This window comes from Podarcis tiliguerta (assembly GCF_965153285.1).
Source record: "Podarcis tiliguerta genome assembly, chromosome: 6".
NCBI lineage: Eukaryota > Metazoa > Chordata > Lepidosauria > Squamata > Lacertidae > Podarcis > Podarcis tiliguerta.
In genome coordinates this window covers 42,246,505-42,273,426 of record NC_139539.1, presented here as the reverse complement: position 1 = coordinate 42,273,426, position 26,922 = coordinate 42,246,505, and the positions used below count along the sequence as shown (strand labels likewise).

Sequence of the window (26,922 nt, the reverse complement as noted above, 5' to 3'; positions counted from 1 at the left end):
ATCACACGCTAGCTGATGCTTTTTTCAAGTAGAGATGCCTGGGATTGTGAAAAGTCAAAGTTAAACCAGCAACAGCTTATGTAAGACAACCACAACATGAGAACATTAATTGCCTCTTGGCTGCTTGCTGGCAGACACCTTTCTAGCTCTCCTTACTCAAATTTGTGATCTCCTCCAGCATTGTTCAGATGCAGGCCTTATTCTGACGTGCCTTTCTCTATTTAAGATTGAGTTTCAGTGTGTCTTCCCACCCAGATCACCCACCATAGAGTGTTTGCTAGTGCCTAGTTCAACTCGTTGAATAGGGAGAAATGGCTTCACTAGCCATCTCAGAACTTTGGCAAAATAAGATTTGTTGTCTATTAAGTACGCTCCTATTCAATGTACTCTGGTATACTGGCTGCTACTGAGATCTTCTGCATCAGTCTCCCACTGAACTACTCAGCTTATAATTATACTCTGCTTCCATAAGTTGTCCTCCATCAGTAGTGTTTTGCATAGGATCTATGGGGAAGGTGATTTCTCTTTTGTGTTTCACAACTCACGCAAGATAGTAAATATTGGGTGCATATCACTTTCCAGAACTCAAGAATCCAAGACTGAGTATAAGAAGGCACATGATGGTTTACAGTAAGTCAAACTAAATGAAGATAGGAAGTTGCTCTGCCCTCCAGGCATCTTATGAGAAATAACATTGCAGCCTTGAGGCTTGAACTTTGGGACACATACAAGGCCCGTTTCCCATGACAGAGTGACTTATAGTTATTGCAATGTAAATCCACATGGAACCTGACCTATGAATGAGCTGGCTGCCATCATACTTGTGACTGGAATACCTTGGGGGCAGCCTGTAGCCCCCCACAGCCTTGAATCCATCTATATAAAGAGTAGGATTCTTGACACTGATCCATTAACACAAATCTTTCCCATTTGAGATTGCTGAAACAAATGGAAAAGCAAGAGTGATTTTAATACATCTAAGCCAGGGGGAGCGTGTCCTATTTCACCATGAACATGCTGCCATGCTGCTGAACCATGTCACAACCCTTACCTGGGAAGCTGTAGAGGTAGAACTCCAATCAGTGCCCCCAACAGTGGAGAAGATCTCATGAGTTCTTGCTGGAAACTGGCGCTGCTGTTGGCAATGTTTCTTCACTGGTGGTGGAGGTGACTGATTTGCCCACAGGGGCACTGCCTCTTTCATTTCTACTGCCTGAGGCAGCTGCTTCAGTCTGCCTCATGGGTGGGCTGGCCCTGATCTTAGTTATCATTTGTTCTGGCCACGAAGAGCAGATTTACTTTCCAATGGAAAGATTTTTGTGGAAATTCTTGTTGTGTCAATTAGATTTTAAAATTTCAGTGATGAAAAACAGTAATATTTCAATCATCCAGCTGCTGTATAATGGAAATCAACATTGCATTAAGCAGTGTTCTGTCAGGGCAAGCATTTCAGATTTTCTGGTGAATCGTTCTCCCCTCTGCTCCCTCCCCTTATTCTCTGTGTTCTTCTGAGTTTCCCAGAGCCAACTAAAGGGGGTGAGTGGGGAGCAAGGGGGAAAGGCAGAGTACGGCCTTCATTATGGCTAGTAGCTATTGATAGACTTGTCCTCCATGAATCCTTCATAGGATCCCTCACAGATCCCATGAAAGACCCTTTGTCTGATATGAACTTAGTAGTTTACTCAGACATAATACTCCAATAAAAGCTGTTCAATCGTCTACAATTATTTCAAATGATTACTGCTAACAAGGTAATATTAAGAGCTAATATTTGGGTTACAATTGAGCTCATTTTGCTACAGGCAGGAGAATTAACAGCGTGTTTGTTTTTCTGCTTCTGAGGCAAACTTTCAAGGTGGGAAACTGTATGTTGTGCAGCATACAGGATATTTGGATGGAACAATGAACAAGAGATAAGATCGTTACAAGGTCAAGGACATCACAATTTGTCTGTTGTGGGTGGTGTGGGAAAAGGAAAGACAATCTAGCCAAAGTCATTAGCCAGAGGAACAAGGATGCCTGAGGGAGTGCATCCTCTACCTCCCAGGATGCAGAAGATTGACCTGACTTAACAATTGTCTAAAGGGCCTTAAGCTTCTGGAAGCTTGTTCTGCCTTCCTATCCTGAAAGAAGTCTGCTACAACAGTTGCCCTTTGGCTGTAGAGGCAAGGCTGAAGGCAATGGTTCCAGCCACTATCCAAGGGCTTTAGGCGGTTGCACTCCTTTTCTTTTAGCAAGACATTCTCAAAACTTTACCTTACCTTACCTTTTTTTTTTTTAAACTCAACCCTAATAATTTCATTGTATGAGCTCCAGAAGAGGTGTCTCACTTGGTCTGTGTACCAGGCCAGTCCAGGGCTAATGCAACTTTACAAAGCTGTGCTTCTCACGAGGAGGAGAAATCGGTTATCTTGCTATTCATCAGCGGCTTTATTTGCTTTCTGAGTACCAGCTGCTTGTCACTATTGTATTGTGTTCCTGTAGATCCTACACTGTGTCAAACAAGGTGCTTTGTGAGGTAAAGTTTGAGAAGAGGTAGAGATTCCTTGCAAAGCAGTGGGATTATTTCATACTCGATCAGGTATTGAGGATCTTGTTACCTTTTAAGAACTTATGTTGGAAGTCTGAGCTATGCCAGTATTTGTGTATGTGTGAAAGAGAGAGAGCAAGAGAGAGCACTTTTCCACATTTCTATGTGTCACTTATTTTCAGAAGGGGGATCAGTGTCTTGTACCTTTAACAGCTTTATGAAAGATGGAACATTCAGCATCTTTGCTCTGCTCTGCAATACAAGCTGCATGAATCAAAATTATCTCTTCTAGGCAGGGAAAATTAACAAATTATCAAATTAAATTAAGATGAACAAATATGATTAACAAATTAAAAATGGGTTCCATGTTTCAGGTTGTAGTTAATATTGTGTGCTCCTGAGTGTGAAAAATCCGAAGAGCCCTGGACGAGATAATGCTAGAATATATTTGAATAACGCTCTCTCATGGAACAATTTCAGGTCATGGATGCAAACAGATTAATCTTAATTTATTTGTAAATATTGTTGTGGTGGAAATGGACATACCTGTGTGGGATCAAAGGTCTCTTCCTGGACCAGTTGCATAACTGACAGAGAGGGATATCAATGTCTCTTTTGGCAGTTACTTCATACCATGTTTCATCACAACATTTCTGTCTTATGACTTCCTTTTCTTTTCAGGTATTGCCTCAGAATATCAAGAATATAGGGCGTGGAGAGTGAGGAAGCAAAATGTATAAAAAGGTGCTTTCTGAGATGTGCAGTAGGCAGAGACTGAATGCTACAGAGAATCGTGCTCTTTGAATTGCAGGATTTTGACAGGTCTGTAGTTGCATGAATAACCATCTAAAATTACAAGGAGTTCTGTGTAGGTGTTTAGGCTTTGTTATGTGGGTTGGATCTCATGCTGAATAGGTGGAAGGTGCATTTATGAGAATACAAATTACTTAAAGGGTGTGAACTATTGAATGAGTATTAGCAAAACATATGGAATGATGCTGCCATATAATTTTTAAGTTTTCCATTACTGCAATATGCTACAGAACCCCCTAGATCAGAGGTGGAACATTCCATTTTTCTGCTTGAGGCAAAAGGGGAAGTGCCACCCTGCCATGCTGCTGCCACTGCTGCCTCCCACTCTGTCACATTCACCACTGGCGGAAAAGCGCTGCTGCCATTGGTGCCATTTTTGGGCAAGCTGGCCCTGATTTTGGGTGAGATCTCACCCCCGAAGGCTGTGAAATCAGTACCTGGAGAGCTTCTTCTGCCTGAGGCAGTGGCCTCACCCTCTCTAGTGGCTGGGCTGGCTGGGCCCTAGACTCATTAGAGTTGTTTTGCTGTTACAGTCTAGAGCAGGGGTCAGCAAACCTTTTCAGCAGGGGGCCGGTCCACTGTCCCTCAGACCTTGTTGGGGGCCGGACTATATTTTGAAGGAAAAAAAGAACGAATTCCTATGCCCCACAAATAACTGAGAGATGCATTTTAAACAAAAACACACATTTTACTCATGTAAAATCATGCTGATTCCCGGACCATCCGTGGGCTGGATTTTGAAGGCGATTGGGCCAGATCTGGCCCCCGGGCCTTAGTTTGCCTACCCATGGTCTAGGGTTCAGCTGTTTGTCTTGGGTTGCCACCTTTCTTAGAGTTTTATACCCTGTATTCTCCTTGTTATGTTGCAATGTTTTCATTATAAGTAGCATCTTTAAATTGTTGTAAGCTTGCAACCTGTCTCTTTTTAAAGCATGTACAGTACATAATTTTCTGAAGCGCCATATAAATAACTTTTGCTGTTATGGTTGTTGTTGCTGTTTTAAAAATTGTGCTTTGCTAATGTTAACAAACTAGCCAGGCAGCAGTCCTGCTATCTTAATCAAAGCTCCAATGCAGAATGGGTAGCTGATTACTACAGGGGACACATGTGCTCCATGGGACTATGGAAGGGCTGTAGATTAGCGGTAGAGTACATGCTTTGCATACAAAAGGTCCCAGGTTCAATCCTTGGTAGGACTAGGAAAGACTCTTGTCTGAAACCCTGTTACCGGGAGCTAGATTGACCAATGACCTGACACAGTGTAAGGCAGATTTCTGTGTTCCTATTTACTGAAGAATTACTAAAACTTTGCTGTGTATATGGAACTACTAAAGATACTGACATTTAAAAAAACCCTTTGTATTAATATATTGGCATGCTACAATCTGTTCTGGGGATTTCCCCAACCCTTCCTTGCGCTAGCAGACCTATTTAGTTGGATGCCTCCTATACCATATACCATAACCAGCTACTTGAAGAATGGTAACTGCAGATTCAATGAGATACATTCAAATATGCTACAGCATCCATATAATAACCCTCCATGTAATTAGCTAGGGTGATTGCTCCTGGCCCAGGTGAGAGAGCTTTTTTTATGTAGATGGAGAACTAGTCTCTCTCACACACACAGAGAGACAGACACAGCACTCAGGGGTGTGTTATTAAGCATGGGCAGATTTTGTATTAAGCCAGATCCATTCATTTTTCTGTATCTCCATCCCTCTTCCTGCATTTTTGCCTAGGTGCAAGTGTCAGTATGGGGAAGCCACTACTGTGTGCAGGTGAGTGTTGTATTAGTATCTGTGTTTCATGATAACTAATTAATAAAACAATTCCATATAAATGATGTGGGGGAAGAGCTCCTTGTTATATATAGTTCCATAATTCTTTCTCCAAGGGTTTAGTTTTATCAGGCAACACCTCCCCGCACTACTTTCTTCTCAAGAGACAAAAGATACAGAGCCCTGTATCCTTTTTCTTTGGGGGCTAAAGCTGGTACTCCAGAAAATTGAATTGTACTTACACAATTCCTGTCCTTGCATGTAGGCTACTATGTATCAATATGGCCAGGTGCCAGGTGCACGAGGATTGGAATAAAGGGTAACTGGATCTGGTGGGCGGGCTGTATTTTGACTTCCTCCACCCGCTGTGGACTATTTTCACAGGTGGGCGCACCTATCTGTCAATCACTTGATGCCACTGTAACACTGGATGCAAACCACATCAGCGTAGACACGGGGCTTTGCAGGCACTGCCAACTTGCTGATAGGCACTGTTCTGTCCCACAGGCCTGAAAGTGGGCCTGGGCGAGTGGTTTATTGCAGGGATTCCAAACAACGATGACAAAAGCGCCAGAGAGACTTACAACGCAATGCAGAGATTCTTGCTGCTCTGTTTTGGAATGGACATTGAAGTAGCAAGCATGTCGTGACTGTCCATGCCCGACCAAGCATTTATGTATTACTTCTACAGAAATTGGACTTCTGGTAGCAGTAGTCCAATTAATCCCACCTGCCTGAAGGCCTGTTCCCAACTCCCATCCATCCATCCATCTGACAGGTGAAGGAATAGGTAGCTCCTGACTTCCATCTCCCTAGGCCAGCAGCCAAGTACTCAGACAGCAGATAAACATATCGAAACAGATACACATATGTGAGAGCAATTTCACGGCAGGTACCAATTAGTCCCAGGGTTATCTTGACTACCAAGATAGCATTTATAGGCTTTCTGGGACGTTTGGATTTACACAGGCATCTCATACATACCCCATGTTTGGCAGGAAGCCACAACTTTATCCGCCCCAAAGCTGATGTCACATATGGCTTCAGATGGATAACAGGTTCATGTGGTTGGGAGGAAACAGCCTAGTGGGGCCAAATCAGGATTCCTGCCTGGCCAGAGACTTCCCACCACCTGCAGCAAAGGAGGACAGCATTAAATCCCCCCAGCGTCCTGTGATCTTATTAATTATGACCCCCCATCTGATGCAATTTGCATATAGCCCCCACCCCATTCCAGGCAAATGCCAAACCCATTTAATGCCATGCTTTGTTTGCCCCCCCCCATGCATATTTTGCCAAGCCAAGCTTCATGGAAACCTGCTTGCCATCTGCCTACATTTTTAGTAGAATGGACAAGAATTACAGTGCCTTCTTAACACCCACATCTAATGTTGGACATTCTTGTTTCTTTTGCTTTGCAGGTTTCATCCTTCTGCTGAATCTGCAGCTTGGTAAGCCTAACTTCCCTTCTGCTTGTTTGCTAGGGACTAGTTCTAAAACTTTGACAGATCTGCCGTGTGCATAGCCTGTGTGCATTGCTCCCAGTTGAGGCAAAGCAGGAACACTTATTGTTGGGTAAGATCACAGCTCCATATAAGGGGCTCCTTATTTCAAAATGCTAAAGCCCTGCAAAGCTCCTTTATTTAGAGTACCACTATTTCATCAAGAGCCCAATAAAGTTAATGTAGGATTTTTTTTAACTGCTCAAAAGAGTTTGTCTTATGCACACAGACATGTGATGAGGAAATGGCTTGATATAAGTCTGGGTAACTGAGGTTGAAACTCACCGTGATGGCTTCTCCAACAGCTGCTGCTCCTAGCCAAATAAACTTGCATCAACTCTTCTATTGTGTTTTCTGGGGTGATGGAAGTTTCCACAACAATCATTTCCTACATGTCTAGACCTGGAAAGTTAATGGCTCTATAGCTTTCATTTTGTGTGGAGCTGGTGGTTTTGCCCTGAAAGAGGGTCAAGCTCATGATGAGGATTTGAAGGAAACTGTAGAAAACAGTGTGGGTTGAATTCAACAAAGTCATTGTGTGAGGGAAATGGAACTCCTATCCCTTCTGCTCCCCGTTGTTCCCCTCGCACACTCCCCAAAAATCCAAAAAATAGGGAGAACCGCTAGAGCAGACACAGGAGACTCAGAAGGGCAAGGAGAAGAGAGAGGTTTCATTTCACAAACAGGAGTCATTCTACTTGTGCGCTGACTTCACTGTGAAGTACCCTGCATTACAAACTGCATGCAGTATGATCTTTTCTAAATATAACCTTTCGCCTTCTCTTTCCAGGTTCTGCCTACAAGCTTGTGTGTTATGTCACTAACTGGGAACAGTACAGGGACCCGCCAGCCAAGTTCACACCAGATAATATAGACCCACATCTGTGTACTCATGTGATCTATGCTTTTGCTGGCATGGACAACAACCGACTTACCACTATAGAATGGAATGACGTGGAACTCTACAAGAAACTTAATGCCTTAAAGCAAAGGCAAGCAGCTCTCACAATGAATGTACTCACATCATGATGTTTGTTTAATGGCTGCTTCTAGACACTGCCTGACAATAGCAGCAGATGTAGAAGCAAAAGAAGGAAGAGTCTCATGGGGTCCCTTCATGAATTATGTGTTTAATAAATTAATTAAAGTACTTTTAACCCACACCTCACCACATGATTTCAGAGCAAGGTACAATACAAGTTAAAATACAACCAACACAATTCCAGTATATGTAGTTGAAAGAGCAGGCAAGAACACAACACATCTTAAAAATTACAGTGTATAAACTCTCAGGGAAACCACCCACAGGTTCGTTCATTGCAGAAACAGTACATTAATATTGTTCTCAATATCACACAAAAGCACAGGTAAACCGGCAAGTTTTTACCTCACAGAGATAAAAGTGTCTCTGCCAATCATGCTTTCAGGGGGAGGGCATTTCTTAATTAAGGTGCCACCATAGAAAGGTCCCCATCCTATGTCACCACATAACGTCTCCCCCTTGGAGGAGCAACAATAAGAAGGGTCTCCCTCTAAGATCTGTGAACATGGGGAAGTGTTCCTTTAGAACTAAGACTTTTAAAATATTCATCTAAAAATATAAAGGGTGGAAGTACCAAACGAGAGTTTGAAAGTATGTGTTTCCTAGAGATACTTGTCCAAGAGCTAGGATTGGCTATGGCTCCTATGGTGGTAAATCTGTACTTTTTGCTTTGTAATGTGAAAAAAGTAATTTGGAGATGCCTGGTATTCAGGGGGCTGGGGTTGGTTAGAGTGATGGCTGATGTTTCCCTGGGATGATCATTTTTTGCATAGTAGGATTCTGTAACTATGTTTCTGAAGACACTTGAGAGTGGAATGATAGTCATCAGGACACATATTTGTTTTGTTCTGCCCTGCCTTAATCTCTGATGAAAGAGCTTTTGCAGGTTTTTGAAGCACCAGGTTGGAAAGACTGCCTTGCAGGAATGCAAAAGACAGTTATGAAGGGCTGCATGCTTGTTCCTTTCACTGTAATAGCATCTGCTTGGCCAGCCTTCTGTGTCCTTGCTTGGCACTGCCAGTAATCTCAAGAACAACAGCAAGCTTTTAAGTTCTGTCTCACTTTGGGCTCTGTCCGTGGGAGTTGCTTTAATTTCCCCAATGGCCCTGACAGAAGAACTTTTGGGATTCTGCCCACACCCCTGAAAATGAGCTAGAAGAGCTCTCTAAACCTGTTTGGTTCTGAAATCTATATCCTACAGTTATAAAGGAGCAACTGGTGATGGAAGTCTTGGATATTTTGAGGTGGGGTGGGTAAAATTCCTTTTTAATTGTCACAAAATATTTGTGTAATGTTAATTCCACTATATCTTTTTCTTGCTTTCTAGGAATAATAAGCTGCTCACATTGCTGGCTGTTGGAGGGGGAAGCTTTGACAACCAGAAGTAAGACCCTTCTCCTTCTTATACTCATAGAAAGAGCAGAGGGTGTTCATGAGATACAGCTTCCTAGGAAATTTGTGATTTGGGACACCCGGCTTAAGGCATTTTGGAGAGCTTGAGTCTGACATGGAGAACATTTCCTCTTCTGAGAAATGATTGTCCTTCAAAGATCAAGGAACATTTTCTGTCTTTTGTTTCTGTGTACACTATTATTCAGTGTGATCCTCCTTCCCAGAGATGCAGTACTGGCAGATAATGATTTTAATAAGAGCGTCTTTTTAATATAAAAAAAAGGGATTAAAGAAGAGGGGGGAAAGGAAGAACCCACCCCACCAACAAATGCAAGCTCTTTCTCCTCATTGAATCAATTCACTCCCCTCATTTCATTTCATTTCATTTCATTGGGAAGCTATGGTTGAAAAGTCCCCCTAAATTTGGCCAAAGCCCCAAAGAGAGCAAAAAGGAACTAATCCTAATTAATAGAAAGGGTGGGAGGACACTGTGATGTAAACTGGCCTCACTTCACTGATATCTTGGGGTGGGGGAGTAATTTGATTCAGTTTATATTTAAAGATGAACTTACCAGCCAAATGGCCTGGCAGATGGTCTTTTATCCTTGTCCTGGAGGTGGGGCCAAGCGCCACCATTGGCCAGTTGATCCCAAGCCCAGAAGAACATCCAAAAGGCCCTGCTGCCAGTGGCCAATTTGGCAGCAGGCAAATGATCCAGCCTGCCATTTGCCGGTTCACAGGAGCGGGCTCGGGGCCCACTCACAAAGCCATAAGGGGCAAAACGGACTTACCAAATTAATACTTTTTGAAAAATGATATAAACTGAAACCTTCAGAATTCATACTTCTTCAAATTTTCCAGTGCAATCCCCCTGGTTATGTGTCCAACAATGCACATAGTAGCCTAAAATGTGCATAAAAATGCCTTATATTGGTGAAAATTACATCCAAAACTGCATTAGATTTGGGAAAATTTCTTGAAAATGTGTATTAAACTGCATATAAAAATGTTTATTATGAGAAATTCACACTAAAATATTGAAGAATCTTCATGGGGAGTTTCAATTTATTTATTCATTTTTGTAGATTGTTGCAGAAATAGAAGCGAATTTAAGATTTTAAAAATGAGAAACTTGGAGAACCAATATCAACAGATTGGTCCATTCTTAGTCTCTACTGATATCAGAGCTCTTCCATTCTATAGCAGCTGTTCATGGTGCCCAGCAAAAAATAAGAGTGAAATATAGGGTGATGCAAGTTTTAAAAGGCAGCTGTCAAAAAATAACACATTTCTTCCAGGTTCACTTCCATGATATCCTCTCCAGCAAATCGGCAGACATTTGCCACCACATCAATCGATTTTCTCCGCAAACATGGGTTTGATGGTATGGACCTTGATTGGGAATATCCAGGTTCCAAAGGCAGCCCTGCAGAGGATAAGCATCGCTTCACCATCTTGACTCAGGTATGAAAAGAAAATAATATAGATGTTCATCCCAGCTTCAGCAAAGAGTGCTGGAAGCCCCTAGGGAAATAGCATGGATCATACTTACTTTGACAAAAAATGGTCAAAACCTTTCTTAAAAACAACAGTGAATGATTGTAACAGGGTTACTTTATTTTAAAATGGTATTTAAAATTAATTTCCTGGAATGTATAGTGTAGTGACAGAACATATGAGTACCTCTGAGCATGTATAGAGTGCTTTTGTAATCACAACCAGCCTCCATATATTTATTCTTCCGCATCAAGAACAATGGTCGGTTTGAGTCCCAATGACAAATTGTGTAATGCTATGCATATCTACTCAGAAGCAAGTTCCATTAAATTCAATGGGGCCTAAGTGACCATACCTCAGAGAAAGCACTATTAAACTTAATGGAATTTTCTTCTCAGTACACATGTATAGGATAGCACTGTGAATTACTAAATATGACAAAGAAGACTCAACCATCAAGAATAATAATGCAGTCAAATAAATAAAAATAAATAGGCACGCCCAACTTGTGTGTGGATATTTATCTTTATTTATTGATTAAGTTTGTATACCATCCTTCATCCGAAGATATTTCTCATCATGATCTGTATGGGTGGAAATTTCCAGCCTGCAAAAGGCCAGCTGTTCTTTGAAATGTGTTCTGTTCAGTTGCACGTGAGCAACACCCAACTGATCCTGCTGTTTCTCTCTGAAGGAACTGATAGCTGCTTTTGAGGAAGAGGGCAAAAGAACAGGACGCCCACGGCTCTTGCTTTCTGCTGCGGTATCTGCTAGCAAAAACACCATGGATGCTGGATATGAAGTTGCTGCCCTGGGGAAGTGAGTCATATGGTTTCTGCTAAGCGACATGCCCTGCGTCAGAATCTCTGTTGAACACCAGCTCTGAATGCTCTAACTTCTAGGTCTAGGACAAATTGCTAAAGAACTCAGGAGAAAGCCGTTCAAATGAAAAGCCTCTGTTTTTCCTCCCTTCTCTTTCTGCTTTACTGCTATTATTATTACTTATTAAATTTGTGCTGCTGCTGAACCTGTACACAGTGTACTACATCGACTCTCCCAAAGATCCAGCCCATTTCAGTAATTTTGAACCTCCTCTGGGGTTTGATGTCCTGGTTTTGTAGGCTCTCATAAACAGTGGTTTGTAGGGTGGTACGGTATTTATTGACCATTGTGTCTATGCAGCCACGCTGTGCTGTAGGCTTTAAATAAATAAATCTGGGCCTCATGCTACAGTGCCTCTGGAAATATTTCTGAGGGCTTTTATAGGAGCTACTACATCATGCTTATGTAACCACAGGTTGTTGTTTTTAAATTATTTGTCTATGAATCAAAATAACTGTCTTATTATTATCACTAACAGTGTGGCTGTTGGATCATAGATTCCTTAATGTTTGAAGAAATTGTTCCTTCATCTTGCCATTCCTTTCTGTGTGCATCCAGGAGTCTTGATTTAATCAACGTGATGACCTATGATTTCCATGGAAGTTGGGCACCTCAAACAGGACACAACAGCCCCCTGCACAGAGGTGCACCTTCCTATGACTCAACGCCCTTCTTCAACAGTGTAAGAACAAAGAACACATAGCCCAATCTTAAACTCATAGCTAAATTCCAGTGACAATTTCCCCCACTCAATGCAGTAAAAACTGAATCAAGCCTAAACATTAGGGTGGCCACTTGTACACCACCAGAAAGGAGGAGATGCGTCATGAAAAAGACCTGAACAGATTTTCATGTCCTAATTTATATGTCTAGATGCAAATTTAGAACCAATGCCTATAAATTCAAATAGAAATAGAAAACTTTTTACCATAGTGGGGAAGATGGGACCAAGTGACCTGTGTGCTAGCTCAGTCTGCTGTTACTGGGTGACTTCAAGGCCCCTGCTCTCCCTTTGCATGATTCCTTATCTTTAAACTGGACCTGGACTGGGCAACTCTTCAAAAAGAGGACTTCCTCAAAGAGTGGACTCTTCTCTGTCCAGTGGGACACAGGCCACCCTAGCAAACATGGGTGGGTGATTGATGATGAGGCTCAAAATACATGTTTTGTATAGCTGCATGAAGAATTCCTCTTTTTAAAAAAGAAAATTCAAAGACAGACTATATCTGAGTGATTTTCAGCTCAAAAATCACCTTCCCCAAGCTTCTTTTTCATTTACAAATATTTTTGGAAAACACCGAGACCCTGACTTCCCACAGATGACAAAGCAGCTTGGGGAGGTTGATCCAAAGAGGGAAAGGGTTAAGCAGCCCCTCACTGCCTGCCCTTCCTCTCAGCTCCTCCCAAATACTTTTGTCTTTTAAAAAAGTAAACTCACCGAGGAAAGAATGACAGAAGTCTGCATAATTTGTCTGTGCTTCAGGAATATGCCATGAAATACTGGAAGGACAATGGAGCACCAGCTGAGAAACTCATGATGGGCTTTCCAACATATGGACAGTCTTTCAAACTTGCTAGTTCACAAACCAACGTTGGTGCTCCAGCCAGTGGTGGAGGTTCTCCTGGACAGTACACCAAAACTTCTGGGATCTTGGCATATTACGAGGTAAATGGGTCTTTGGCGTTTTATTACAGAACATTGACGATTGAGAGCTACTATAATGTAGCTGACCATGTTGGGGAGGAAGAGTCAAATTCCCACAGCTGTAAAAATCAAAGGGTGGGCTTGGGCAAACCATTTTCTCTTAACACATCTTATTTTGACATCTTAGTTTTGTGAGGATAAAGTGGGATGGTTCTGTGGAAGGTGCCTAAGACATAACCAAAGTCTTAGGCAGCAATCCCATGAATATTTATTTGGGAGCCATGCCATGGGTACAGCCCTGTTCAGGCCTTTGCCTGAATAAATGTGGACTAAAGCCAGGGAAGGGACAGAAACGTCCATGTATGTTTCTCTGTTTCAGACCTTCCTGAAATGACAGGGAAGATCTGAAAGCTGACTCTTAAGTGCCTTCAGCTGAATGTGTTTGGCATCTTCACTGTGCTTGGGCTCCTTGCCTTATCAGGGTTCCTGGTGGGGAGGAGTCTAAGCACCTGTGGGAACATTTGGGATGGCCCTTGGGTATGCATTTCTACTCTCCGCTTTCCATTTTTAGTCCACAAGCATTTAGAGGAATGCCTGAATGGGGGCTTCAGTGTTCCGTCAATAATGCACAGGACCAGATTGTAGAGCTGCAATCCATTGCTAGGGAGCACCTGTTATTCAATGCAGTGGGATGTACTTCTGAGTCGACAAACGTAGGCTCACACTTTTAGAGAAAACCAGAACAATTTGGTTACCGTATACTGGAATGGGGAGTCTTGTCTAGTCTAAGGGCCACAGGCAAATATTGGTAGAGTGATGGATGCGACTTAACTTAGCATAGTACCGGTAGTTTACCTTCCAGCCACACAAAATCCATAGGTTTCTATGCCTCCATCCAGACAAGCTTAAGGTGTTGTCAAATGCCAAGAGCACATTCTAGCCAAGCAAAGGCACTTGTGGAGGGTGTGGTGCAGGGCCACTGAGGTGTGTGCCCTGGGGAGAGTCCTGAAGGTCAGAGGGAGAGGCTGTGGGAGGTCTCATTTGGCTGCTGTATACAGTAAATTAAAGGTGCAGACCACCAAACACTGTACTCTTCTAGCTATAAAATAACCAATGATTCTGATAGGGAAGCTTGGACTGATTAACTTTTAGGATTATAGACTTTGTTTTTAGGATTATAGACTTTGTTCTACTCTTTATCTAAACAGGGATTCTATCATTTTGACAGGTGTGCCCATTTTTAAAGGGAGCTACCAAGGGATGGATCGAAGAACAGAAGGTTCCTTATGCTTTCAAAGCTGGAGACTGGGTTGGATATGACGACGAGAAGAGTTTTCAGTTCAAAGTGTGTCACTGCCTTGTGATAATTGCTACATCTTTTGAGAATGAAAATCCTTTAAGTCCTCTAGCTGCTACCCAAATTTACGGTCACATTCTCACAGAGTCATGGGCTGTATCCAATGCTGTTATTCCACTAGCGCAGCAGACTCATGCAATGGAACTTTCCCTCTTCTTCTATCCCTTGCGGCCCCTGACAGGAAAAGTTTACAGCATCCTCTTTAGCAGATTTTGAGGGCACACAGGGAGAGGAGAGGAAGTGGAATTGGAAGTCCAGTTGCATGGGTGGACCTCTGCATACACATGTTCTTTAAGGCTCCATGTTATTTAAAATCTTCTTCTTTTCCCATGATACACTGTGCTGTTCCTCAACTCCATTCTTCCCCCTCTAACAGACAATCAGAATTCTGGGGCCTCTGAACATGTTTTTCTTTTTCTTTTTTTTTAGGGTTCAACTCAAATATTTTTTGGCACTTCTGCAAACCCTGGGATCCCCCAGGGCATGCTGATATCCTCTTTTATTTATAAGTAGCATTGTTTGAGTACCATCCTGTTGGCTGGCACACAACATTTTGGAAGTAGAAGGAATGTACAATATTAAGAATTGTCTGCCTCATTCTTATTTCACCCTGGGAGTAAACAGAAATAAAATTCTGCTTCTTCCCCTATGCAAAATCAATGTTAGCAGCTCCAAGTGCTCTTGAGCCACCCTCTGTGGTTACCTCACAGAAAGAAAGAAGTGTCTTATTTATGTCACCACAGAGTGGCATGTTCTCGATTCACAAAAAAAAATAAAAATGGGTTACTGAGCCACTGTACGTTAGCTCAATTTCCTTTGAATGTTATGCTTAAATGTAAATTGAATCTTTGAGGTTGTTAGTTTTTTCTTTTTACAATCAAGTGGTATATAAAGTGTCATCTAGTCCAACCCCATGCACTGCAGGAATCACAATTAAGCACACACGACAGGTGGCCATCCAATCTCTGCTTAAAAGCTTTCAAGGAAGGAGAGTCCACCACCTCCCGAGGGACTCCATCCACTGCTAAACAGCTCTTACTGTCAGAAAGCTCTTCCTGAATTTCCTTACGTATATTGTAAATGTGCTGCAGTGTCCAGAAGAAATTTGTAGTTGCCTGTTATTAGCAAATGGTAGAAGAGGCATGTTATGTGACAACTATTATGGAATGGGTACGTAAGCACTAGTCTGTGATTATTTACAAATGTTTTCCCCCTAAACCTCTCCTTTGCAGGCTGAGTTTCTGAAGAGGGAGAATTATGGAGGAGCCATGGTTTGGACTCTGGGGATGGATGATTTCTCTGGCAAATTCTGTGGCCAAGGAGCCAATGTCCTTGTGAATAAGCTTAAGGGTCTCCTAGGAAACTGAGGTAATGACAAATTAAGCTGTAAGGCGCATGTTTCATTAAGCTACCAATCTAACGTCCAGTGAAGTTTGAATTAGGCATACTAATTGCATCAGAGTTTCAACCCTTATTTTCTAACCTCTCTTTTTAGATTTGAATGTTTGGAATAGTCCCAAGGGGATTCACGTGATAAACCCTGCGATAAGAAAGCATTTTAAATATTATATACATATAGTCTCTCAGAGGAGGGACGCGGGTGGCGCTGTGGGTTAAAGCCTCAGCGCCTAGGGCTTGCCGATCGAAAGGTCGGCGGTTCGAATCCCCGCGGCGGGGTGCGCTCCTGTCGTTCGGTCCCAGCGCCTGCCAACCTAGCAGTTTGAAAGCACCTCCGGGTGCAAGTAGATAAATAGGGACCGCTTACTAGCGGGAAGGTAAACGGCGTTCCGTGTGCTGCGCTGGCTCGCCAGATGCAGCTTGTCACGCTGGCCACGTGACCCGGAAGTGTCTGCGGACAGCGCTGGCTCCTGGCCTATAGAGTGAGATGAGCGCACAACCCTAGAGTCTGTCAAGACTGGCCCGAACGGGCAGGGGTACCTTTACCTTTATAGTCTCTCAGCTGTAGTCTTCTAAGTGGCTCACAACATGAATACAAGCAACACAACAAATAAAGTTGTTAAAATTGAAATTAAACTGAGACAAGAAGAGAAACCCACTTTGAAAGGGCAGCAAAAGATCAAATAGAAAGTTAAGCAAAGCTTGTGCAATGTCTACATACCTGGAAGTAAAGGCCACTAAACTCAATGGGACTTGAGTTACTCTCCATGTGGTCCCAAACTATATGCACCCCATGGATGCTATTTAGTAGACCAAGCATACAGAGGCCTATGGAATGCGCAGTGTTGTGTCTGAGTTGGTCTAGAGTCTGAGGAAGTGTTGCAATACAGGGTTAAATGTTTCAGGGTTGTTTTTGCTCTGCTATGCTCTTGATAAATAGGAAGTCTTGCAAATATCTCATATGCTTCCGATATGCATTTGTTCTCCTATGACAGAACATGAAGTATCACACCAAGCAAATAGAGGAATGCAACGTGTTGTGCAACAAAGATGGATCCATGTTATATCTCTCACCTCCTTGAACCTTTGCAAGCGAAAAGATACTTCAAGATATTCGCTGCCTATTAGCATGTGATCATCCAGACTTGAGCAACCTGTTGTGGAATCTTCCATTACAAACTTCTGTTTGAGTCTGCTGTGTGTCTCGTTTTTCTTCCTTTACTGTTAATCAGATTTTGAATATCATGAGATATATGAAGACTTGGAATGCACACGCTCTTTTTAGGCAACCTTGATTTTCTATTTCACTATGCAATCTAATAAAAAAAAAATTGCATTTACCTGTACTTTAAATCATTTTAAATTGTGGCACAATGGTGATGACAATTAAGACATTTTTTTCATACATCTGATATTTATAACTTAAAAGAAAAGCTGACCAACATAACTAGGTGCTATTTGTTAGCTATTTATCTATTTGTTTCCACCTGTCTTTAAAAGAGAAAGTTTATAAAAATAAGAGATTGTAGCCATGGGAGAGACAGGACCCCCTTGGAGTGTAATGCTTTGAACCCCTGCATTGTAGGCTCAGGTTGTATATATGTGTGCATAAGCCATACATCATAAAGACACCACAGTCTTCACTGTGCCTCATTTCCAAAGAAAACCCTGGGTAAGCATCTGGAACCCCTGAAATCTTGCAACACTGGGAAATTGGGGTGGTGTGTAACAATAGTGTCTATAAGTGAAGCTGGGGAACAGGAGGAGGAAGAAAGACATGGAAACTGGAAGAAAAAGCTGGAATAGAGAGTGCTGTAGAAGATCTGGACTTCAGGGACAAGTTGTTGGACAATAAGTCCCAACATCACTGACTATTGGCTATACTGGTTGGGGTTCATGGGAGCTGGAGTTCAACAACATCTAAAGGGCCACAGATTCTCCATTCCTGATTTAGCTTGTGTTCTGTTTCCAATAATGTTCAGATTCAACTGGAGGCTCAAAAGCAGGGCCTGAAGGCTTAGTAAATCATCCCCATAGTTCTTAGAGGACAAGAAGTTCTGTGCAAGTTCATTTTAGCTTTCACAGCTCCGCTCTGTCAGTTTGACTGTTGTTTAGAGGCTTCTCAAAGTCTCATTTCCAGCATCATCAGCAATGGTTTTAGATTGCAGTAGCAAAACTAGAGGAAACTCCTAGCTATGTTGCTGTTATTCAGCTCCACTTTGAGCTTAGGCTCCCACTTCTCTGCTCTATCATGTTCTTTTTTCAACATGAAGTTCAAGACCAGCATTAGTATAGAGTCTTATCTTGCACTGATATAGTGTCATGGAGGTGTGCCTTGCAGAAACAGCCTTGGGGATTTTAGAGATATATAATCTCAAAGTAACTTTTTATGGGGGGGCTGAAGGCCAGTTGCATAAATTTTTGGCATGGTGTATGGCTGCAAGTCACAAACTAATGTTCACCTAGGGTTTTTTGTTTTTTAAGCTGTCATTTAATGATAACCACTTGCTGGGCATGAAGAATGGCAAATTGTGCAAGAATACTTTGGCCCCATTTGGACACAAATAGCATTGCTTATTTATCTAACATCTGCATGTTGAGCCGCGTGCCTTGCATGCTATAAATAGTTGCCTAGAAAGGCTATTAGAGCCTCTTCACATATGATTACTCAACACTTGAGCAAGTTCAGACTAGGAATTGACAAATCCGTCCATTCTGCTTTTATCTTAGTTTTCTGATCTTAAGCTCGCTTTCCACATTTCTGCATTGGGTTGCAGGGTTATTTTCTTTAAAATTTTCTCCTGAAAATATCATTTTAATGTTATGTTTTAATGCTGGGACCTTAGAGTGAAGAGTGGGTTGTTGTTGTTGTTGTTGTCCTTTGCCTACACACTCAGAGGCTGACAACACTAGGATTTAACCACATATGTAATTGAGTTGCAAGATTTCTACAATTGAACATTAAGTGATTAACTGAACATTCATTAAAATCATTGGGACATTTGCTGTCAACATCAGGGCTTTGCTGACATCCAAATCTGTCAAAAATCAGAAAAAGATAGGCCTTTGTGGTTCTCTTCATACACACAATGTAATTTTTCATAAAGTCAACACTTTTTCCATCCTTGAAGTTAGATCTGTTTTCTGTCCCGGGATTTATTCTTCAGCCACCTGTGCACTTTAGCTGCCAGATGTATGCCCCTTTAGCAGGTGTGTGGCTCCCATACTGATAAGTGAGCAGTTTATAAGGCTGTGTTGGATTTCCCCAGATGGGCCATTTCCTCTGAAAAACAGATGGGGAAGATGCTGCTGTGGGCAAGTGAGTGATCCTGTGTGTAATTTTACATCTTGAGAAACATAAAGAGACATTTCTTCCTAGAAACAAGGGAGGTGAACTTTGAGCTTAGACTTGGGAATGAGAACACCATCAGGCTTGCTTATGAGACAAACAACCCTGGAAATGAGGTGTTTAGCAAACTGAGCCAGATGGTTTTATGCATACTGTAATGGTGTTGTTGTTGTTTTAATCTTTTGTAGGTCTGGCCATTTTGCTGCACTTGCAGCTTGGTAAGCAGAATTCTTTATTGCTCATAAATTTATTCCTCAAAAATAGATAGAATATCTGAGACAAATTGAGGGTGGGGGAGATGCTTTCAGGTTTGATATTGCCCTTTTCATTTCTGCCCCCTCCTGATCTGGGAGCTTGCAATACTAAGGGTGTGATTATGAGTAGCAGCAACCAGCACAAAGGAATGTAACATTAAGAATGAGAGACTGTATCTTTGCATTATATAAATCCACCGATTTCTGTAAAGGAAATATATGGTTCCTCATTCTGGGGGTAATAGGAGTTGTAGTCGAAAACATATGGAGAACGCCAGCAAAGGCTGGGCTAGAGACTATAACTTTCTAATTGAGCATTGTGCATGTATCTTAATCACAACGAGTTTCCTAAATCAAGAGGTAAGCGCACAGGGCCAGATTGAACGAAGTTGTTGCACGAGCAGAATGAGATCAGCTTGTGCAATGGGACTTTGCTCTGGAAGGCTGAAGGAAAACTTAGAACAGGTTTAAGAGGTGGGAGGAGAGGGGCAAAATTCCTTTTGTGTGAGCTGACCTCATTCCATTAACACATAAAGTGTGCCGGTTTTAGAGTCAGTTGCTTTGATTTCTATGTTGTTCTTGCCTATGATATTCACATCACAATGTTCTTTCTTACCTCAGGATCTTCCTACAAGCTGGTCTGTTATTTCACAAACTGGTCCCAGTACAGGCCTGATCCTGCCAGATATAAACCAGCAAATGTGGACCCCTGCCTGTGCACACATGTCATCTATGCCTTTGCTACTATGAGCAATAACAAGATCGCCCCCTATGAATGGAATGATGATGTCCTCTATCCACAGTTCAATGGTCTAAAAGAATAGTTAGTAAATTCTTTAAGCACTTGGTAATTACTAAGAATGAACACAGGTTGGTTAATCTCAAAATAATAAGGCTTGTTTGGACCTGATCTGATTTTCTAAGCCCCCTAGTTGTAAATGTTTGATTCATTTAAAAACAAAACAAAACTGGAAGGTTAATATTAGCTGCTGCAGAGCTGCAAAGTACTACTCTCTACTCTCTGCTCTCTAGGGCCAATGGCCAGAAGAAAGAAGGACAGACAAGTCAGTTCTGGGCACTGCTACAACAGCCCAGAGTCTCACTAGTGCTAAAGAATCTATCCTGCGCTATTGTCTAATATGGAGATCTCAGATCTGCAGGAGTCTTAGTCCAGGCAACTCATCACTGTTGAAACCTGCTTAAAAAAGGTAAAGGTAAAGGACCCCGGACAGTTAAGTCCAGTCGCGAATGACTCTGGGATTGCGGCACTCATCTCGCTTTACTGGCCGAGAGAGCCGACGTTTGTCCGCAGACAGTTTTTCCGGGTCATGTGGCCAGCATGACTAAGCCGCTTCTGGCGAAACCAGAGCAGCACACAGAAACGCAGTTTACCTTCCCACTGGAATGGTACCTATTTATCTACTTGCACTTGACATGCTTCCCCTCAAAAATATGAGACTGACTTATACTATGTCAGAGCATTAGTTCTGTTGTCAAACACTCTTCACACTGATTGGCAGCTGCTGTCAGGCAGAGGGCTCTTCCGTATCCTGAGATCCTTCCATTGGAATGGCCACTGGCTGATTATTATTATTATTTTGCATACAGTACATGCCCTCTACTCACTGAACTGACTGTTCTATGCCTTTTGCCTGCCAGTTCCTTCTTGTATCTGTGTCCCAGAACATGCCACCTCTCCAGGACTCAGGGAAAACTTAACTTGACATTAAGCACATTATTTAGTATAGGAGAGTCCCAACCAGAGAGTCTCAAGGGAGATCCTAGCATGGGCAGAGAAGCTGTCACAACATTAACAATCTGGAAATGCTGTGGGGACAGTGGCTTGATGTACCTGTCTGCATGGCTATTGTTTGCACTGGGAGGTGATCTCTTCTTAGTACCAGTGACAGCCTTCCTCCCAGGGCAGAAATAGGGGTTGTGGGAAGGCTACTGCTCAATATCAATGGATCAAAGTCCCTTCCCATGATTCTGTGGCCCCAACCCAGATCACTCCTCATGGTTATTTAGTAAAAAAAAAAAAAAAAAAGAACAAGCACACAGTCCTATGATCAACACAGTATCTAGTTTGGTCCTCAGACCATGCTTAATGGCAGTTCACGAAACAATAAACAATGATGGGGAAAGCAACAATTGCATATTATAAATTTATTTCCTAATTTTTCCAATCCCTTCCTTAGCAATGAGAAAATGGTTACCCTCTTGGCGATTGGAGGATGGAATTTCGGCACCCAGAAGTGAGAACTTTTCTTTCACATGTATAATGAACAAGATGGGGGTGGGGTAGTTTGTGGCTACTGCTGCTGGCCTGCTGAGGAAGAGGCAATGAATGGATAAAAGGGATGTGGAGGATTTTCAGGAACCTCTGGTGGATAGAAAGATAAGACCACTGTGGAGTTAAAGGAGGAGAGTTGGGGTTTTTTTTGAAGAGTCAGAGGGAAGTATGGCATAAACAAGTACAGTAGAAACATTTTGTGGGGAGGGAAGTGGTAAGATAAGCTGAAACAAGCTAGCATTGCTTAATTTTGTGGTTCACATAGTGTATATCCTCATACTTTCAGTAACTTAAAAACAAATCCGGTTTTGTTAGGTTCACCACAATGGTTGCTACAGCTGGTAACCGCAAGACTTTCATCGATTCAGTGATTACGTACCTTCGTCAGTATGGGTTTGATGGGATTGATCTGGACTTTGAATACCCAGGTTCTCGGGGCAGCCCTGCTGAGGATAAGCATCGTTTCACTCTTTTAGTCCAGGTGAGGAAGCTTTGCCCAGCATCCTGTGAACATCGTGCCTCGCTCTCTTTGCATAAACTAATGTAATACAGTATGTGAATGAGTCGATTATTTTGTAAATAATGGCAGCACTTCCTCAGATCCTGAAATCACAAAGCAGATGCTGATTGATATGGTAGCTTGGTCACACATTACCCTTTCTCATGTGATGGGAGTTATCCTCAGCCAGGATGGCTCCCATCAACAACAGACACACTTGTCCAAATAAAGCACTAATTCCAACTAAATGCTGCTAGAAATGAGGTGCCACTGCCAATTACACAATCACATAATAGAATATCCTTTCCTAGGAAAAGGAACATACTTCATTCCACTTCCAGATTTATAAGAATGTTAAAATAATTAGAAATTTCTTCATATTTAGCTATGTTTAAATGACAATCAGCTGATTGTACTACTTAATTAGATAAAGACGCAATCTCAGAAATGACTGAGCTTTCTAAATTCCTCCTTATATGTACATAATGGCACCATAATGACACTTTGGTTCATATACCAAAGAAGTGGAATTTCTTCATATTAAAAAAAAAAGATGTTGCATACCACCAATTTTTGAAACCTTGCACACAATGAATTAGCTAGAACTGAATGCAGCTGTTAACTCACTCATGCCCTTCTCCAGGAAATGCTGGCTGCTTTCTCAAGTGAAGCCACCAGGAGTGGGCAACCCAGACTGTTGATCACAGCAGCTGTATCTGCTGGCAAAGCAACCATTGATGCTGGATATGAAATTGCAGAGATAGGAAAGTAAGTGACAATGTGCTAAATTGGGGACTTGTGAAAATAAGACAAAGCAAGGCAAAATTCATTATTTATTTGGAGGGAATTATTTTTTATATTAAGGAAAAGGTGCATACAGAGAAATATAAACATGTCAACAATATATTTGTGCAGTCTTGCCAAAGATTTAAACTTGGTTGTTTGACATTCAAGTATTTAGATGCAGCATTTTGAAATCTTTGAGTGACCACTAAAGGTCTAGTCACAGTTCAACATAAGTGGCTGCAATACCCACTTACCTGGGAGTAAGTCCCGTTTAACTTTATTAAGTTTACAGATAGATATGCATAGGATTGCAATGCTGGACCCATATGACACTAAGCTTTAGCTTTCTAGTCAATGTCCTCTTTAGCTTGTTCTGTGATGAAAATGAACAGTGTAGTCGCCTTGAACTTCATTTGTTGGAAAGGTTGGGTGCGAATTTAACAACTGGACAAATATCCTTGCAGAAAAGGGGAGCGGGAGCTGAGGATCATATAGCTAACTGTAGGAGCACTCAGCTGTTTAGAAAGCTACAAGTCAGATGTACACCATATTGTTCAAATGCATACAGTTTTTGTATGGCTTCATGTAATCCTCAAAAGCTAATGTGAAAGAGAACTGGGTTCAGCCCACCAGTATCAAGAGGATCTTTACTTCAGCATATGGATCCATTAGGCAAGTTGTTATTGCTCTGCTTTTTTTTTTAATTTGCACAAGGGTTCTAGATTTCATCAGTGTGATGACCTACGATTTCCATGGAGGATGGGACACCTTCACAGGTCACAATAGCCCCCTGCATGTGGGATCTGCAGATTAAGGCGATTTTGTGTACTTCAACTGCGTAAGGAAATGCTAACAAAATTATTGTTTGATCAGAGCCGGTAAAAAAATGGTCAGTTCATACCTATATTTATTATGTTCATATTGAAAGGAATTTGCCATGAAATACTGGCTAGAAAATGGGGTTCCTGCTCAGAAGCTTATGATGGGGTTTCCTACTTATGGCCGTACCTTTAGGCTTACCACAACTGACACATCGGTTGGCGCTCCCGCATCTGGTGCCGGATCCATTGGACCTTACACAAGGGAAGCTGGTTTCTGGGCTCATTATGAGGTAAATGAAACATTTAAAAAGGACCAAAGTTTTAAAAGCATGCAGTATTTAAAAATCTCTAAGCAAAGTGCATTTTGTCATTCAGCAGTTATAATCCTGTTCTTGCCGTTCACCCATCCAGGTTGCTTATAATCAAGATTACATACAATTGTGTTTTATAATTCCATCACATCCATTTTCATCCTCTTTAACAGGTTCCTTAATATGTTCTGATATTTTTTCTTGAACTTCAAAAACTGCTGTGGACTTCGCATATGGGAAATCAGTTTTCCCCATAGACTAGAAAAGGTTTCAAATTTGTCTCTCTCATCAATGCCATCGGTTTTGCCCTCTCTGTGCAATCCATGATTTTCACCAGCTGTTCTTCCTCTGAGGGCATTCTTTCCTCCTTCCACTTCTGTGCATAAAGATTCCTTGTCACTGTGGGTACATACATAAATACTACAATTGAAGCTTTCTTTGGAATTTCAATGTTCAGTATCCCCAGCAGGAAGGCTTCTGGCCTCTTGGGAAAAGTCACTTAAAAAATTTAAATCATTATTTATCAGGTGCATGGTTTTCCTCTTTGGTATAATTACAGGAAATGCTGCTAGGAATATTACATTAGACATAGAAGTGCACCTCAAAGGATAGAATACATTTCACTGATAAGACACCAAGTGCCTCTACCAGCCCAAGGGGTACTTGTAGCTGTACAGATAAGACTGGTAAACAGTTTAATTCAGACAGATGAGTCAGCCTGATTGAGATTTGTATATACAGTTGTTCGCTGCTGTTTGCTAACATGAATGTTCCTTGACAGATTTGTACATTCTTACCAGAAGCGACAACCGTCTGGATTGAAGATCAGAAAGTCCCTTATGCCTTCCTGGGGAATGAGTGGGTTGGGTTTGATGATTTAACCAGCTACAAGTACAAGGTATGTTATTTTTTTTCTAGTGCATGCAACAGATTGATCTGTACCCACACTCAAAGTACCTTGCAAGATTTACCAGTGCAATGTTTGAGCTTTATAACAATACTTGGTGCATATGTTTGTGTGTATATGTATTACCGACACTGATCTTGGGATATTTTTTTGTGAGTCAGCTGCTGGCATCATTAAATCAACTTTAAGTTAACATTGACTTTTAGGAATGTAGTCAAGCCCTTAGATGCATTGATCTAGTCCAATGTTTGTGTTTCCCAAACCCCATGAGTCTAAAGAACAGCACTCCAACAATTCATGTCATGTTAGTGCGTGCAACTGACATCAAATGTGGTGGGAATATCTTGTACTTGCTTTCTGCGCAGGTTGAATTTTTGAAAGCAAACAACTTTGGAGGGGCCATGGTTTGGGCCATTGACCTTGATGATTTCCTAGGCACTTTCTGCAATACGGGGGCATATCCTCTGATATCACATTTGAAGACACTCCTTGACATACAAACTCCAGGTAGGTCAATTTATTTAGAAGAATTCTGCACTAAGACGTGTATATGCATGTGCGCACATGCGCAGAGTGCCATGCTGCAATTTGGAGGTGCAAGGAAACAAGTAGCCAATGATAAACAAATTATGTGATGTGCAAAGACACTTCCCAATATGTTTTAGCAAAAGGGGGGCAATTTAATGCACACCCAATCCCTTTTGAAACCTCTGTGGGGATGTTCCCTCTGACTGGCTTTGCCCTTTAGTACAACTTCAATGTATTAAACAACTTCTCTCAAGTGTCTTCTCTGATTATATTCTTCACCTTTAGGTTGTGTAGCTCCACCCCCTCCAACAGTCCCACCTCCTCTTATTTTCTGTGAAGATAAAGCTGATGGTATCTATGCCAATCCGGATGACAAATCAAAATTCTATGAATGCTCTGGGGGCAATACTGTTTCCAAGAGTTGCGGAGAAAGTCTGGTGTTTGATGAGAGCTGCAAGTGTTGTAACTGGCCTTGAGCCTGTGGCTGCCAACAGTCACTAAATAAAGAGATGGAATGGCATGCAAGTCTTCTCAGTGAATGTATAAACCAAGTGGGCAGTTCCTAATGATAAGAAAAAATTGATGGGGAAAAAATGAGCAGAGGAAATAAGTGACAAATGGACCTTAACAGGTGATGGGAAACATTTCCCAAAGTGCTGGAGTCCATTGTGGTTTAGGTTAAACACACACACACACACACACACACACACACACACACCTTTCAGGGTCAATTCAGTTTCTTCAATCAGACCTCAGGATGTAGGAGACAGCTAGTAGCAGCATTAATTGTGCCAGAAAAGCATAAATTGATTTCTCCCTTATATTTTAAAAAAAACCCAAAGGTTTTTAAAATAGATGTTTTTAGTATAACTGTTTTCTGGAACAACTGGGGCCCTCTCCTTTCACTCCTCTACTTCCTAGAGAGGCTAACAGCCCATCATGGATATGTTGAAGGCTGTATTCCTATGCATCCTTGGGTCTAACCCCAATTGAACTCAATGGAAAATACTGAATAAACACCGTAAAACAAGTACTACCAAGTTACCTCCTAACAGGTGTGGATATGATTGCAGCAGGATTAATTTAGGTAATCCTTGCTTGCCTCTATAGATGCCTATTAATCAATTTAAGAAAAAATATTAAAATAGTAGGAACACATAATCCAGCCCTTATCATAGGGGGAATATTCATTATTTGTATCTTATGCCTCCCAGGTCTGATGTCAGTGGTATTTGCATATATAAAGTTGGCATAAAGCTTCTTACAAAATCTACCTGAGCAGTTTAAGCAACTTGCAAACACCTAGAAGCTGCTGCAGGACAAATTGTGCTGCT

The 26,922-nt window shown here is 41.7% G+C and overlaps 1 protein-coding gene, 1 long non-coding RNA gene and 1 pseudogene across 4 annotated transcripts; 2 read left to right on the top strand and 1 right to left on the bottom strand.

The window, feature by feature from the left end:
- Window positions 1-3,212: 3,212 nt before the first annotated feature.
- On the top strand, window positions 3,213-17,186 carry LOC310679820 (acidic mammalian chitinase-like). 2 transcript variants are annotated; one of them, XM_083445587.1, is made up of 12 exons: window positions 3,213-3,352; window positions 5,087-5,125; window positions 6,547-6,576; window positions 7,418-7,619; window positions 8,997-9,053; window positions 10,360-10,525; window positions 11,253-11,377; window positions 11,999-12,122; window positions 12,924-13,106; window positions 14,314-14,430; window positions 15,675-15,810; window positions 16,836-17,186. In XM_083445587.1, exons 2-11 carry the CDS (start codon window positions 5,101-5,103, stop codon window positions 15,807-15,809), a joined length of 1,164 nt encoding a protein of 387 aa, XP_083301713.1. In that variant the 5' UTR covers window positions 3,213-3,352; window positions 5,087-5,100; the 3' UTR covers window position 15,810; window positions 16,836-17,186. The 2 variants fall into 2 exon arrangements, with proteins under 2 accessions (XP_083301713.1, XP_083301714.1); XM_083445588.1 differs by lacking the exons at window positions 3,213-3,352; window positions 5,087-5,125 and adding an exon at window positions 5,788-5,903.
- A 3,003-nt stretch (window positions 17,187-20,189) lies between these two features.
- On the top strand, window positions 20,190-26,108 carry LOC310679830 (acidic mammalian chitinase-like; annotated as a pseudogene). Its single transcript, XR_014515487.1, has 9 exons — window positions 20,190-20,266; window positions 21,642-21,698; window positions 22,052-22,217; window positions 22,879-23,003; window positions 23,736-23,859; window positions 23,950-24,132; window positions 24,935-25,051; window positions 25,426-25,567; window positions 25,874-26,108. The product of XR_014515487.1 is annotated as an acidic mammalian chitinase-like (transcript).
- Window positions 21,670-22,930, bottom strand: LOC310679833. Its single transcript, XR_014512551.1, has 3 exons — window positions 22,863-22,930; window positions 22,116-22,339; window positions 21,670-21,850 (listed from the first exon to the last, which is right to left on the bottom strand). It is a non-coding gene; the product is annotated as an uncharacterized lncRNA (long non-coding RNA).
- Window positions 26,109-26,922: the final 814 nt, after the last annotated feature.